The following is a 16,698-nucleotide window of genomic DNA, read 5'->3' on the forward strand; positions in this document are numbered from 1 at the left end:
CACACACACACACACACACACACACACACACACACACACACACACAGCCTTTGTAGTTTTTTTCTTTCTTCTTGTGGTATTGAGTAACACGGTGAGAGGCGGATGTGAGCGGCTCCACCGGCAGCTGCTCTGCACAGCGAGCGGTTTTGGAGAAGACAAAGATTCAGGTCAGACACACAGCTTTATACTTTTCTGCAAACGGCCTGTGTCTCTTCTCCATGCTTAGTGCACAGTATCCACTCAGTGTTATTAACCTGCACTGCACATCCATCCAACATGTTAACATTAGTTTTCACTATATGGGGATGTTCACTCACAATAATACAGATGTTTTTAAGAATGAATGGATGCTTATACTTGTAGATTAAAATAAAAATGAGAAAAGGGAGGTACAAAACACTGCATGTGGTCTTATTACTATAGTAAATTGCATCATCAAATTCAATATCACCACCAAAATCCACAATATATTGTTGACAACAGGACATAAGAGATATTTTGTTGTGTAAGGGACACACATCATCAATGATTTTATCAAATTCATTCATGTCTGATATTCAAACCTATAAAAGCTTAAGTTGTACCTGCAATCGGGTAACTTCTCGGACCAACAACATTATTTGACGATATAGAATTAACTCAAAATACGGTTTGGCAGCAAACCTTTTCTCTCTGCCCATGTTGTGTTCACATGTTGACAGGTTGAACAATGCTGAATGAAGCATTCAATAACAAGTTTCCATGTTCCCATGAGGCAATCAAGCTCTCAAAGTATAATCAGATTTCCTGATAAGGTTCATGAATGGGTTGCAAAATGTCAACACGACATTCACCGAGCAATTAAACAGTGCAGGATATAAAAGCAGTATGAATCATATTATATTAATATATAACAAGACTGTTACCATTTCATACATATGTACAACATTAAACCGTTTTTTCTTTTTCATGCAGTGAGATGAAAAGCGTCATTGCAGACGGGACTTCCGCAGGAATTCACAAACTTGAACTTCACAGAATCAATATGTCGCAGGAAGTCGAGTTGGTGGTACAGATAAATATAGAGCATATGTGCCATCTATGAGGCCTTTGTCATTTAGAAATACTATTTGATTTACCTTTTGTGGTGGACTTTACCACAATCAAATGACATTATATTCATTTCCACACAGATAACCTGATGGCACTGCACATTGCTTAGGTGGTGATTCAGCTGTGCAACATTGTTATTTATGAGTTCACATTAGGTCTTAATTTATACTTAACACAATACTAACTTTAAGTATTTTCTAAAATTACATTGTTGTGAAAGTGTGTTTTTCTATCTGAGCATCCAGTGTCTTCAGTCCTTTTGTCAAATAAATGCATGATTTGAAAAAAAATAAAAAAACTTTTTTATGTGATTATCACTCAAATTGAGCAGACACAGATTTAAACGATTTAAACACGTGTGCTTTGTGCACCTACTTCCCTGACTTTGCTAGTGATGCAACAGCACACTCCACTTCCACGAACACACAGACCTCCGTTTGTTCGTTTTACTATTAAATGGGTTTGTTATTTCCTCAATAGAGTACCAATGTCAAGCAAGAGTAGAATCTCTGCATGGTGGTTTACATTTTGTATTGAATGAAGATATAACAAGACCCCAGTATACAACTCAGAATTACAATGGAAGACTTAAGTGTGTTGGAGAAATTATAGATGAATTCATTAGTTTGACTATCATTTTTGTCTTTTAATAAAAACAAGATGATGGCTGTCAAGTTCAATAGTTGGTGATACAACATTTATCTGAAACTTACAGTTAACTGATTTTGTTCAATTCCAAAAATGTATCTATTTATCAAACTGTTTGCAGGATCATCTAAATAGTTTACATCCGTTATTTATCATACACACACACCTATACATTGATATATTTTGGGTTTATCTGAACAAGTTTGCATTGGTGACTAATGCCTTCCCAGAAGAGGAAGGATAGCGGTGAAAATACGAGGAAAGAAAGAGGAAGCTGCCTGAAATGACCAGAGGGAGAGAATAATTAAACTTTATTGATTCTCTGCAAGGTTAAAGGGAATATCAGAAAACAGATTAAGTATCAACTACATCTGAAAGGTGACCCTATCAGATTTCAAATTATATATAAAAAGATTATTTTTATTTTTTTAAGATTTTTTTTGGGCATTTTTAAGATTTTTATTGATAGTGTAGAGACAGAGTTGAAATGGGGCAGAGAGGGGAGTGACATGCAGAGAACGACCGCGGGCGGGAATCGAACCCGGATCTGCTGCTGGCCGAGGCCCATGGGGAGGACGCCCTACCAACTGAGCTAAGGGCGCCCCCTATAAAAAGATTATTGGACTTCTTTAGAGAATCGATGGTCACCAAACTTTTGACCATGTGTATCAATACATTTAAATTTTAAGCACCACAACAAACCTGTGTTCACTTCCTTGTAATGAGTGTGGCAGCGGAAATTATTCATGAAATACTCAAATCTGTACATGGTCAACAAATACTGTATGTGCTGTTTGAAAAGGGGAAAGTTATAGTGTATAACTAGTGTATGTTATATCAAAAACCTGAGATAGACTAATGTTTTCAGTCTCAGAGAGCACTTTGTTTTTACATGCTGATTTGGACATTATGTGAGCTTAAACTTAACTGTACTGAAGTACAAATTTGGAGTAGCCTCATTGTGTTTTACTTGAATATATTATTTCTTGTTACTTATACTTTTACTCCACTACACTTCATAGGGAGATTTGTGCTTATAGTTAATAGTACAATATTTAAAACAAAACATATGAAGAGCTTATGAATAAGTTTTTTTTTGTTAATCTTAATTAAACTTTCCATAAGTTCCTGCATGAAACATAATTTGATTAATTGATAGGTAATTTGACATAAAAATTCATTGGATATTGACTAGTTTGCCAATTGTCGAAGTCATTTCAAGTTTTCATGATTCGAGCTTCCTTTTCATTTTTCCTTTTCCCCCAATGCTGATATTTAAAATACGCAAATTGTTAAAAAAAAATGGACCCTGCATTCCAAATGACATACTTTTTTTTTTTTTTTACTACACTACATACTAAAGTACAGAAGAGTTTTAGGGCCACGTGAGAGAGAAAAAAAATCAGATAGCATAATCAAGATTTTTTTTTTCAGTAGCCTATGTCGAGAATAAAGACGGATACTCCAAAATGCTATTGAAGTTAGGGGGCATTTATGATTTTTCAGCATATTACAATTGACGTGCATGTATTGGGACATTCTAAATCTTTTTCTGGCATACTAAATTTAGGAAGTAGCCTATGGGTATTGGAATGCAGGGGGAGTTTTATTTTGAAAAACGGAAGTGACCCTCGTGTCTGGTACTTGGAAGCGGAGGCGTGTCTCTCCCACGCAGCATCAGACAGAAAGCAGAGAGAGAGACGCACCGAGCCAAAACATCTATCTCCTTTACTCGAATTCAACCAGCGAATAGAGCAGAATCAACCATTCTCCTGCCTCACCGGGAGTTATTTTGGCTTTATTGTTAGTTTTGGTTTATGCGATCATTGTTGGGACTACAAATATGCTGCTGCGTTCTCACTTCCGACGGACCAGAGGCCAGCCTTAGAATAAACTACCCCGCAAAGTTGAAGTCCGCTCCCGGCGAGGAGGGAAAGGTAAGATGAAGAATGTTTATGGATAAGAATAATAAACAGAAAACTTTATAAAAACACCGGAACTTCCTTTGAGAAATGATTCCGTTTACTGACAGCTCACTTCTCTTCCTCTTTTCTCATTCTCTCCATTTCTCACTTCTCTATTGTTTTGTTATGTAAAAACTAAATTATTGTTATTTTTGAAATAAAAAAATTATGGAATGTTTTTTAATTAAGTGAAGCCTAGTAGGCTATCTAAATCTGTACTGCACTAATACATGTTAAACATAATAATTTTGCTTTTTGAACCAGTTATAACCTGTTCTATGGACATTTACAGTAGGCTGCCCTCAAATCATCCAGTCACACTTGTTGTACACAGGTAAACACTCAAAAGTTAAATCATAATGTTTAGTTTAATTTACGTGTCCAATAACGGATCTATTTATTCATTTTGCTGGTTTGTTCTGTTAGCTGTTTTTTCCTCCCCTCACTTTGGGGAAGTGATTTTTTTTACGCTTTTATTACTTTGAGATCTGATAAAATATTCAAAAAATGTCCAGAGCTGTGAAATATATGTCTGTTATGTTTCTGTAAATCATTAGAGGAAAGTGCAGGCTTGTCCCCACACTGTAAAAAGTAAACTCAAACCTGAAGTTGCATTACATATGAATGAAAAGTTTATCTCAACGAAGGATAATGAGTTGGCTCAAATGTAGGCAGTTTACCTTAAAACCAAAGAGTTTTAGTTCGGCTCAAAAATCTAGTACAAAAAGTTGCCTTGAAAATTTGAGTTTTCCTAACTGTTTCATTTTTACAGTGCAGAGCAGGGTTAGAGCTCAGTGGCCTTGTTTGGTCTCTGATCTCATGAAGAGACATCCTCTCTCTCTCTCTCTCTCTCTCTCTCTCTCTCTCTCTCTCTGTCGGTCTCTCTGTCTCTCTCTCTGTCCCTGTCCCTGTCTCTGTCTGTCTGTCTGTCTGTCTGTCTGTCTGTCTGTCTGTCTGTCTGTCTGTCTGTCTGTCTGTCTGTCTGTCTGTCTCTCTGTCTCTCTCTCTGCACACTCTTTGCAGACCCTGCTGCAGCCTGTGGTTGGAGAACACATTAAGTGTCAGCTGGTTAGACACATCACTGAGGGATGAGGCACGAGCCGCAGAACACTTTGAGGGCTGAAATGTTTTTCATTCATAGAAGAGATTATCTAAGGACCCCTCGGATTTATCTGTTGACCCTTTGAAGGGCCCGTCCCCTAGGTTGGGACCCCCTCGACTCAACCAGCTAACTGTATATAAAGTAGTTGAAATCAGCTCCAATAGTAAAATGCTGCTGGGCTGAAACATTATTGTATCAGGACTAACTATTTTAATAATGTGATATGATAACAATATTCCACAACCAATATTTTGAATCATTTTCTTACAGTTTAATGGTGAGCGGTGTGGCACTCGTACTGGTCTCGGGGTGGAACGATATTTGTCGTGATATCCATTTTTTTGTCCCACCTCTAGTCTGGTCCTGGGCTTGTCTCGGCCTTAATACACTAGGGTCTTGGTCTAAGGTTGTCTTGACTACAACGCTAATACATTTACCTGCAAAATGTACTTGTCTAACCAAATGCTGGTCTCATATCCCATATAGCACTTTTTTATTACACTACATTTCCTCTTTTTAACCTTTATTTGACAGTTTAAAGAGCAGAGAGTGCAGAGTGGAAATGGGGAGAGAGAGACTGGGGATGACATGTAGTAAATGGCCGCAGGTCGAATTCTAACCTGGGTCCGCTGCAACCAGGACTGAGCCTATGGTATGGTACGCGCTCTACCCACTACGCCACTGGAGCGCACACTACGTTTACTTTAACAGCTATAGTAACTAGCGACTTTACAGATTCAGATTTTCAATTTAGAACATATATTAATAACATATAATGCAATAACTATATACTTTATTACTAGCTCCACATCAACCATACTCTACCTCAGTAACACACTACTTGTACATGAATGCATCAGTATTATATATCAAGTAATAAATATGTAATGGTATATGACTCACTTAGTCATTAGTACCTTTACTTTTGGTACTTTCAAAACGTTGTGCTCATACATACTTTAGTGACACGTTCAATGCATTTTTCAATTGCACTGTTGTCACTTAAGAAAAGGATCTGGATACTTCCTTCACTTGAAATGAACATGTTACAAAAATGGCAGAACTCCAGTATGATTGTTTTTTTTTGCTTTTTTTAAGATATTTTTTGGCATTTTTATGCTTTATTGACAGTGTAGAGACAGAGTTGGAATGGGGCAGAGAGGGGAGTGACATGCAGAGAACGACCGCGGGCTGGAATCGAACCCGGGTCCGCTGCTGGCCGAGGCCCATGGGGGGGACGCCCTACCAACTGAGCTAAGGGCGCCCCCTCCAGTATGATTGTTGTAGAAAAAGGGTTATATTAATTAAACTGTTTTCTCTTCTCTGATTCAAACTCGATATTTGCCTCTACATGGGAGTCTGCTGGCTGTTTACTTTGCAGGTGCTGAATGAGAGAGAACCCCTCCTGTATTGAGGGCAGTGAAACTTAATGCAACACTGCAAGCAACACTTCTTAAAACTGAAACTATTCATCGCTGTTTGGTTCTCACCAATGACACGCTGGTATGAACTCGCCCCTTATCACCTCAGATTCAGTCAAAAAATAAATTGCTTCAGTATTACACTCAAATACTGTCAGAAAGGCGCTGAACAGCTTTCTCATATAGGTAGTCATACATGTTAGAGAAGGTCATATGAAGACTAATCGATTGTAAAATAAGTGTAGCTCGAGATAAAATAGTTATTGGCAAATATACTTAATTCATTGTTTGAATGCCATACAATCACTGGTTACATCATCTCAAATGTGAATATGTGTTAGTTTTCTTTTACTTACTTGATAATAAATGTAATAACTTAAAAATAAATTTGCAAAAAAATTCATGCCAAAAAAGTTAACTCACAAATGATTGGCACCTAAATAAAAAAATTAAATATTTGTTAGTTGCAGTCCTTGTTCACAGAGAAAACTGTCGTATAGCATAAACTCTTTGTTCTTTGTCAAAGTTAAAAGATCGCATTTCATATATAAATCAAGCACAATAAGTCTTAAAAGTAGGCTAAAAGCGCAGGAAAACCACTCGGTCAAATGCTGACCATGTTAAATTCCACCCTCCCTGACACAGACAGCTATTTTTCAATGCTTTTCAATCATTCTGAAGGCTGCAACCATAAGAACAAAAAATGCAAACTGCACATTTGGAAATTTGTGATGTGTCCCCATATAAGCACGAAGCAGAAGGAAAACAATGTATTATTTCCATATCTTTGACCAAGAATTATTTCATTAATATACAGTACATTCTTATATACAATGTGGGAAGGCTCCCACTTTTATTTTGCAAATCCAGCAGTTAACACGGGCCAAATACAAACTGAAAAGCATTAATATAGTGGACTGGTGGCAAAATAGTTTGGCTAATAATTACTATCATTGATGGCATCCCGTCCGTCCCGATTACACAAAGAGTTGTTTTCATCATAGGGAAACTTAAGCCAGAGAGTTGTGAGTTAGATATTAAAGATGGTAGGTCTATAAACTTTTAAAAATCCCCAAAAGGCATGCAGGACTAAAATTGTACTCTTGATTTCCCCTTTATTTATTTCTGCCTTTAAACACACAGTCAGCAGTTCAGACTGGAATGAGAACGAAATAGTTTCCCGTAATTTTATATAACTATTCATCCATTGCTATAACTATAACTTTATAACTATTTATTCATTACTTTCAAATCTGATTACTTTGTTTTAAGGAATTTCTTGTTCATTAAAATCTTACTTTTGATTAAAAAATTAAATAAAATTAGATTTTCCTTATTAGCTGAGCTATTCCACAGTCTCTCAAACTGATTTAACTGCAGAGAAACTCCCGGTTTGTGTGAACTGGTTTAATTTACAGAGATTAAAGGTTATAATCCCTTACTGTATCCGCGTTATGTTTTAACGGCCTGTCTTTTACCCTCATAAAGGGTGAAAGTCAGGCATAACGTTCAGGAATTTAAGTGTTTAAAGATCAAAAGAGGATCATTCCTTTTATGAAAGGACGGTTGTTTGCCCCATGATGGATGAAAGGGGGCGTAATGGGTATTTTTACAGCACCATATCTGCTCCTAATGTGCTTGATTTTCAAAGAAGAAAGTTGTACGTCTGCAAAGCGCTCCACCGTTGCATTAAGCTGAGCAAAGACAGTCATTTTTTTCACTTCATGATTAACTCAACCACATCCTTCAACCACTCACTTCCTGATTCCTGTAACCACAATGAGCTCGTTTGTGGGAAATTAACCAAACGTAACACCCAAGATAAAGTCACATCTGTCTGTCAATGCAATTCAAATCATGTTGTGTCCATGTTTGAGAAGTTAGTTACATTTTCAGTATTCATGTGTTGACCTCCCATTCCTTCCCTTTGTTTGTGTATCTGTGGGTAACAATAGCAAATGAAGAAGTGGCTTTTGGGACTCTTCCTAATTTAAAAATAGATTACAATGGATTTTTTTTTCCAGTTCCTACAATCTCCACATGTCATTTCTGTGTGGTTCATTCATGTTGAGAGCTGCGTGTGTCACATGTGAACGCATATTATTACCAGGAACTGAAGTATTAAAATATTGAGTGTGAATATTGTCCACTGCTGTTGTTTGCATTTAATGCTTGGACTGTGTCTTGTAAACTAAAACAACAGTTCATTTAAAAGATGTTTGGGAGAATGTTTAAACTTACTATTGTTATCTATCCCAAATGAGTTCAAACTTTTTTTTATTTTATTCCAGTGAATTCAAGAATTTAAGTTACATCATTATGCAGAATAACATATATACATTTCCTTATTTTGTTTATTTTGTATTGTCGCATTGGAGGGACAGAAGGTGTCTTATGCTGATATGAGTACCTTGAGTCAAATTTGTGATATCTGGCTACATTACTAAAATTTAGTTGAGAGCGGCATTATTTGATCTTCTTATCAAATTCTCATTCAGAAAGTGAATAAGCATGTATTCCCAAAATGCCAAATTAGTCCTTTTATAGTTCACCAGTGGCATGTAAAACACAGAGACTGCAAGCTGCATATAGCATTTTTTTTAAAATCCAACAGTTATAAATATTGTAATTTCTGTCTTCAAAGTACACAAAAGTACACAGTTTAGAGATGATCTTGTGACTTCCTACAGATAATCTTTTTGTGACCACAGCTTGCAAATATCCGTATCTCATCTGCACGTTGAGAGAGAATAGTCTCTACTCTCAGAGATCAGATCTGGTCCAACACTTTGAAGCGACATCAAAACCTTTTAAACTCTTATTTTTTCCTTGACAAACTGCATTTTTAAACGTCATACATAAGAAGTTAGAATTTATATTTTTTAAAGTCCTATATCTTTCTCTTTCCCTGGATAGAAACTCTAGTTGTGACGCCCGTTTGCTCCTTTTCTTCGCCTGCGAGACGCTTCATTCTGTGCCGATGGAGGCCAAAGCACTGTACGATTTCGCTGCAACCGCAGGCGACGAGCTCAGCTTCAAGAAGGGCGATATACTCAAGGTCAGTGCATGTTGATTGGAAGGTTTTCTAAAAAGTTTTTAAAAAAGTTTAAAAGGTAGAGTCTGGAAAATCATTGAATATCTCACAATCCGCTACATGTCAGTACTGTGTGTGTGCTGAAAAAGAATCCAGTGTTAATACAGCCTAGGCTCTGTAAACTGCTATTTAAACAAAGGCTATGTTAACAAAGGGGCCCACCATAGCCAGTAACTGTTAACAGAGCCTAGGCTATGTATTAACGCTGGATATTTTTTCAGCGCACACACTGACACACAGTACGGACAGGTAGCAGATTGTAAGGTGATATTCACTGATTTTGACAAAAATGTATTTTGACAACAAGCGTTCTCCAGAGTCACTGACTCCACCTTAAATTGACTTTGTGTAAAACCTTGTTTCTTTACTTTTTCTCTGACCAGATTTTGAGCTCGCAGGATGAGTGGTATAAAGCCGAGTTGAGCGGACAGGAAGGATTCGTACCACAAAACTACATCGAGATGCAGTCGCCCAGGTTAGGCACATTTACCTGGAAGGTCGTTGCTTCACAGCTGCAGTCCTCTTGATACAAATCAAAAAGAAATGGAGACTTTTGGTTCATTTTCTATTTGCAAATAGAAGCCCTTTATAAAACTGCTTTTGCTTCACTTCCTGCAATTGGGTCGGATCAAAAATAACTGAACTAGGGTTCCCTTGGAAATGATCCCAGGCAGTTCTGAAAGCACTCTGGGACCGGTTGTTTTGGTCCAAACCAGAGTATGATTGCTGCGTTCAAAACTGCCCAACTGAACCGCACGAGGGTTTGATTCAAATGGAACACATTCTACTAATTCTGACTTTTTGATAATACATTTGAAAAAGTTCCACGTCGTGAGTTTTGTGTTTGTAGCCAAAAAGATGTCAAAATCGCTGTAGGTGTGAGTGAGTGTCTGCGTTTATGTGTGTGTGTGTGTGCGCGTGCGTGCGTGTGTGTGTGTGTGTGTGTGTGTGTGTGTGTGTGTGTGTGTGTGTGTGTGTGTGTGTGTGTGTGTGTGTGTGTGTGTGTGTGTGTGTGTGTGTGTGTGTGTGTGTGTGTGTGTGTGTGTGTGTGTGTGTGTGTGTGTGTGGTTAACATAAGATAAGCAGGAGCATATTAAACTGTGCGTGCATGCTGTGTGTGTCTCAGGTGGTTTCAGGAGAACGCGGGTCGCAGTGCTGCAGAGGAGATCCTGAGGTTCAAAGACGTGGGACACTTTGTGATCCGAGGATGCCAGAGCTCCCCCGACGACTTCTCCATCTCTGTCAAGTGAGCGAAGAAAAATGAAAAAGAAAATGAATGATGGAAGAATTTGCCTTTTTGCATATTTCCGTAGACTTCTTTGAAATTTTTAGACATGTTTTGAAAATAAGTCCTGAAGATCATTGCATCATACCCTGAAGAAAAAGCCTTTGGTGAAGCGTTGTAGCAGTGTGGCAGCAGTTTAAAAACATATTTTAAGATTGCTGAAATTAACAAGATCACTAATTAAAGGTTGAGTCTTCTTTGGTGTCTTATGGCGAGCAATTTCACGTCTCACTCTAGAGAGAGAGAGAGAGAGATTCTAGAAAGTTTCTATGATGGCACCCTCTCACCCAAACTAAAAGTACTTCTTCATACTGTGTTTAAGCTCAGCAGTCAAACAGGGTTATGTTGGAGCAAGATAACATTCGTATCACACATTTTTTCCTTATCTCACTTATAATATTTGGATTACCTGGCTCTACACTGCGATACAAGAACTATTCTTTTTCTTTACTTATATCTTTCTACATTTTGCCTGTTAGGTTTAGCTTTAGCATTTTAGCATGTTTCATTAATGATGAGACGATCTCTAGTTGACAGAACTAATTTAAGAGATTTTAAATTTTGTTTCAGGGATCCTTTTGTCACAGTCACCATCCGCTCCTAGATTACAGTCTATACAACGTTACTCACGTATTCAAATTAGATATAAAATAGAGTCTTATTAAGTATAACTCATCTAGTGGTTGGTTTTGTGGTTTTGAAAAACAGAAAAGTGTGATAGAAATCTGTTTAAAGGTCAGGCACACCTACTCAGATACCATTAAACCAATATTTCCCCCTCAACGCCAACTAGACTCTGACTCACCATCTCGGCCTTTCTGCGAGACTTCACATGTTTACATCCAGGAGACAGCTGCGGTAGCGGAGGTAGAGTAAACAGAGCATAGCAGCAGCAGCAGCGCTCCAATGTGAGTTTCAGTTAGTTTACCTCAGCGTGTGTGCAGTTATTTAGGCCACCAGCACACTGTCCAGTGGGCCACGCAGTTATTTAACTCAAGTTGCTTCAAAGGTAAAACTCAGGGGAATTGCTAGACATAAGGCTATACTGGGCTGTATGTATGAAAAAAGCGCAGATATTGGGGTGAATTAAGTGTGTAGTTTTTTTTAAAAGGGGTCTAGCAACGGATTGGATCTTTCAATTTGACATATCCAGGGGTGAAAGAGGAAATACCTTAGATTTCAGAACATTTTGTGTACTTTTCTTTTCTTTTTTATTTGTTACTGAATATATTATTGAGTTCTCTTTACCTTTGGCAGTCCACACTATTATTTTGACACAGCAGTTCACTCTTGAAACTGTTTTTAAAAAATCAGATTATGTCTGATTACTCTTATCTGTTAAAGGTGGAGTCCTCTATTTTGGAGAACGCTTATTGTCAAAATAATTTTGTCAAAATCAGTGAATATCTCCTCACGATCCACTACCTGTCCATACTGTGTGTGCACTGAAAAAAAAATCCAGTGTTAATACAAAGCCTAGGTTGTGTAAACGGGCATGTTGCTAGCTACGGTTGTCCCCGTTTGTTTACAGACCCTTTGTTTACATACCAGATTACAGAGCTAAAGCTGTGTAATAACTCTATTTTTTGTGCACACATAGTAAGGACAGGTAGTGGATTGTGAGGAGATATGATTTTGCCCAAAACATTTTTTGACAACAGGCGTTCTCCAGAATCACTGACTACAACTTTAAAGGCATAATCATTGCCTGGTGCGGGTATACTGTATGACGTGTGACTCTTTCATAGCTCCTTTACTCTATTTCTCTGCCCTGAAGACATCCATTATCACCAGGATGCCACTCATTGCTTTCTGTTAAACTGTGCAGTTGTAGTATAGTACATTGGCCAGCAGAGGACAATCCAGACAAGGGGAAAGAGCCTAACCTCAGGAGTGAAGGAGCGATCCTTGTTAATATAACAGCTAACATAACTGTAACTAACTCTGCTGTTTACCTTTAACCCTCAGACATGAGAGTGACGTCCAGCACTTCAAAGTGATGAAAGACAACAAAGGCCAGTACTTCCTGTGGTCTGATAAGTTCACCTCTCTGAACAAGCTGGTGGACTTCTACAAGACCACGTCCATCTCTAAAACCAGAGAGATCTACCTCAACGACGGAACCTCGGAGGGGAAGGGCCCGTCCATGGCCCAGTCGGTAAGACACACTGTAGCTTGGATTTGCTATGCACCACTAATAAGTCATTATTTTTCAGTCACACTTGTTAAAAAGGTTATCTGGTTATGTTGTGGTTGAGAAATGTACACAGAAATATGTCTACTACTTTCGGGTAGTAATCATTTTTATGATGTATTTCGTCTTCCATGCATCCTGCCTCCTCCCGATGAATTAATTGGTCTCTAAAATCTTTTATTTAAAGGAAAAGTTTAACTTTTTTTGAGTGAGGCAAAGAGCTAAAAATTTTGAACTATTCCTCTAAAAAACGTTTAAAAAAATCATACCCTCCAAAATAACTGAACAAATTAATTAACAGCTGATCGCGTTTGTATTACCTTTCTGACTTTCGTTTTAATGGCTAAACTTAACTAATTTAAGGTTAAATCTGTTTTGGAGGTCCAGTGTGTAGTTTCTTTTCTCAGCTCAGATAAGAGGCAGAGTGACTTATAAACATGTGAACCGGATGATTGTGTAAAGAAGAAGATCTAGAAAAGGAAATGAAACCAGAGGAAATGGAAGAGAAAGAAGAAACTCAATCTGAATAGTGAGAGTGAACTGAAGTGAGCAGAGGAGAGGAGACATGTTTCTGTGAGGACCTTAAGTCTGGTTGAATCCCACACGGTTTGAGTGATCAAATTAATTAAGTCAATTGTTATTTATCTGAAGACTGTTATTGTGATGTCTCAGCGGTCAACATACTTATAAAATCATCAAAACTGTGTGTATTCAATATAGTTTGATTTGTTGAAACCTTTCTTCACAATTACATCATTTCATGTTAAAAAGTACCGTAATGACAGCCTAAAGACTCAAAGTGCCATATGTAAATTTATATGATAAATAATATCTAAGGCTTCTTGTAAACAATACAATTTTCTTTCAGACTGAATTATATTTGTTATATTGATGTGAATGAGTCTTTGTACACATCAGATGATAAACTTTTGATTTCTGAACATTTGAATGTGTGTTTTCTTCCTCTAGATGAAGAGGGGAAGTTTGCCTGAATACCGCACCACAGCTGCAGCCGCCACTTCACCTCGCAGAGCCTCCGACCAACCGCACAACCAACTGGTACAACACTTTATACCAAACCTCCCTCAAGAAATCACTTTTTCCTTATGTGTTCATTTGAATATACTTAAAAACTAAATTCTATTTAACACTATCAATTACATAAAAGAAAATATTGTCACAATATTTTCTTTACAATTCAGCTGTAGATGTTGGATCTGCAAGTTTGTGTTTGTACCACTTGAATGGACCATTCATCTAATATTTCAGCTTGTTGACATTATTATTTCACTTTCAGCTATTTGAAGCATTCATTAGGTACTTTCACAACAATTTATCCATAACCTTGAGCAAAATGTTCAAATTGTTTTTGCTGTTGATTTTATTTTAATTTATTTTAGCTAAATACTTCCATTCCTTTTGACTGACCATTCAAACCCTTTGTGTTTAAACTGACTTAATATGGAACTAATTTTTTTTAGCAAAATTTAAATTTTTTTATCTTTCCTCGAACCCTCAAGCAACTGCAGAAGTAACCCCTGGGATACAAGTGGCCCTATTGAAATTCACAGCTCTCTACATTATGATTTACTTAATATTTAGCTATCTGTTTTAGTTTACAGTCACATGACAAGTAGTGTTGGTCCTTGTTTTCCAGGCAAAGCGAGTGGGTCTGGAGGAGCGAGCTCACACCATCGGTCACACAGGGAGGAGCAGCCCGGTCAGCAACGCTGTCCCTCCACGCCGCCCCTCTGACACCATGCCTCTACCTCAGGTCAGACTGCTGCTCTATCTCCTCAAAAACAACATGCCGCACAAGTGCTGAGATCATGGCTCATGTTGTCCAAAGCACAGCTTCAACTTTTGATCATTTTCATCAGTGATCCTTTGTGAAATTGGGAGTAATGTCCAAGTGGCATCATCAAATTAAAGGTTCAATCAGCGATTCTATAGAATGCTTGTTTTCAAAATGACTTTTGACAAATCATACTTCTCTGAAGGCTGTTACATACTCCGCGAGAAGAAAGAACAAAGTTCTCGGTGACAGAGCTGCGAGAAGTTCTTTCTGGTCTGACATTACATACTTCACGAGAACTCAACTGCCGAACTCCTCACCGCGGCGCATTGTTACCATGGTAATTGACTCAGTAGCGCCAGCTGATTTCACTTCGCTTTCCTCATTGACTTCAGACTGACCAATCACACAATAGTTCTCGGACAAGCTGCGAGAAGAAAGTTCGGCCCAGGTAATGTGTCGAGAACAAGCTACGAGAACAGCTAAACAAGAGCTGAGAGAAGAAAATGACGTAATTTTCTTCTCGCAGCTCTGTCACCGAGAACTTTGTTCTTTCTTCTCGCGGAGTATGTAACAGCCTTAGAATGTTAAAAAGTACCTGTATTTATTGAGCCGTCCATCGGGTGTTAATCGGTTTATTTCTGCCGTCCCACAGAGGGCGACCTCAGTGCAGGTGAAGGCGCTGTACGACTTTACGGCAGAAGAAGATGACGAGCTGGGCTTCAGCGCCGGTGACCTCATCGAGGTGTTGGACCGCTCCGACGCGTCATGGTGGAGAGGGAGGCTGAGGGGCCGCAGTGGGCTGTTCCCCGCTAACTACACCAAACAGCTCTGAGGCTGTTCCCTGCTAACTACACCAAACAACCCTGAGGAAAACACAGCAGAAAATGCACTCAACCAGCGTACACACAGCAGTCCCAGACTCCCTCAGGTGCTACGGCCCTGATTAGGTGTGATTATATATAGGGAACAAGTCGCTGACTCATCTAATCTCTGCACTGCACCTTATCAAGACGCCGGTGCCCAAAGGACTTCAGAGTCAGTTAGTGTCTTTACGGCTCATATTCACATATCTACTGTCACTCAACGCGGCGCCTGTTCACAATTTTTATTTGTCCCAATTATTTACAAAAAGGAGGGGCATATTAAGTGGGGTGTCGTCCACCAGAATATGGGCATCAAACCTCAGGTGAATTTTTATGCAACAATTTTTTTTCCCTCTTCTGCAATGGTGACCTTGTTAAAGCAATGACAGTCGAAATAACAAGAAATCCCATCTGTATCTTAATCCGTTGAACTGTACATCGGGCCTTTAAAATGATCCAAATCACTTTTTCCCTCTTCGAAATATTGAGGGGGACGTATCCCCTGCATCCCCCTAGAAATCTACACCTATGAGAGACGCACCTACTCAACACTGGTTTGTTTTATGATTAACTGGCACACAGGAGCTGCTGCAGATGGCATCCAGGATTTTTTTTTTATCATTTGTATTATGACGTGTCTGACAAAATGACAGCAGGTATTTATTTGCTACATGCTCATTGGCCAGGCCAGTCTGCTGAAGAATCAACTTATCCAACACTGTTTCTGCTCATGTTTTAGTCATATTTTATACCACGAAAAAAATATGTTTATGAACTTCTTTTTGACTGAATGCTTTTTATATAGATGTGCAAACTCCCTCGCAGCTGATTGACTATGAAATAAAAAATATTTCTTTTTTGAATTGAAGTCTTGTCCCGCTGCATGATGGCCAGGGAAAGTTAACCCAGAAGTAAGCATATGTGTCCTTCAAAATAAAAGAGTTCTATTTAACGAACTAGATGCACTATAGGATGTAGCATTTGCTCCCTCAGAAAAAAAAGTGCATTCCTCATTAAGCAAAGGTATTTATGTAACCACTTCCTGTATACACATAACTGAAGTAGAGGTTGTATAACTCGACGTCATTGAAAATGAGGGTCACCCCTCAATTGGTCTCTCGAGGATAAATAAAAGTTAAATGAAATGAAATGAAATACAGTATAAGTGATGGAGTGTTTATGCATATTTAAGAAAATGCACTCCGCAAATTCCAGCCTCTGTTCTCATCATCATACT

General features: G+C 38.3%; 1 protein-coding gene across 1 annotated transcript; it reads left to right on the plus strand.

Annotated features, from left to right (window-relative positions):
• The first annotated feature begins 3,425 nt into the window (after positions 1-3,425).
• On the plus strand, positions 3,426-16,289 carry grap2a (GRB2 related adaptor protein 2a). The gene is made up of 8 exons (XM_080044507.1): positions 3,426-3,677; positions 9,144-9,285; positions 9,705-9,796; positions 10,448-10,567; positions 12,575-12,764; positions 13,770-13,859; positions 14,458-14,574; positions 15,251-16,289. Exons 2-8 carry the CDS (start codon positions 9,208-9,210, stop codon positions 15,428-15,430), a joined length of 867 nt encoding a protein of 288 aa, XP_079900633.1. The 5' UTR covers positions 3,426-3,677; positions 9,144-9,207; the 3' UTR covers positions 15,431-16,289.
• The last annotated feature ends 409 nt before the right edge of the window (positions 16,290-16,698 follow it).

The sequence above is a fragment of the Ammodytes marinus genome (assembly GCF_949987685.1).
Source record: "Ammodytes marinus genome assembly, chromosome: 16".
NCBI classification, from domain to species: Eukaryota; Metazoa; Chordata; class Actinopteri; order Uranoscopiformes; family Ammodytidae; genus Ammodytes; species Ammodytes marinus.

What these genes read in the sequence shown, in the direction of transcription:
- grap2a (XM_080044507.1), top strand. Translation starts at nt 9,208, where the DNA reads ATGGAGGCCAAAGCACTGTACGATTTCGCTGCAACCGCAGGCGACGAG. An exon ending in AGAAGGGCGATATACTCAAG is followed by an intron (nt 9,286 to 9,704) that starts GTCAGTGCATGT and finishes TTCTCTGACCAG; the next exon opens with ATTTTGAGCTCGCAGGATGA. An exon ending in ACCAACCGCACAACCAACTG is followed by an intron (nt 13,860 to 14,457) that starts GTACAACACTTT and finishes CTTGTTTTCCAG; the next exon opens with GCAAAGCGAGTGGGTCTGGA.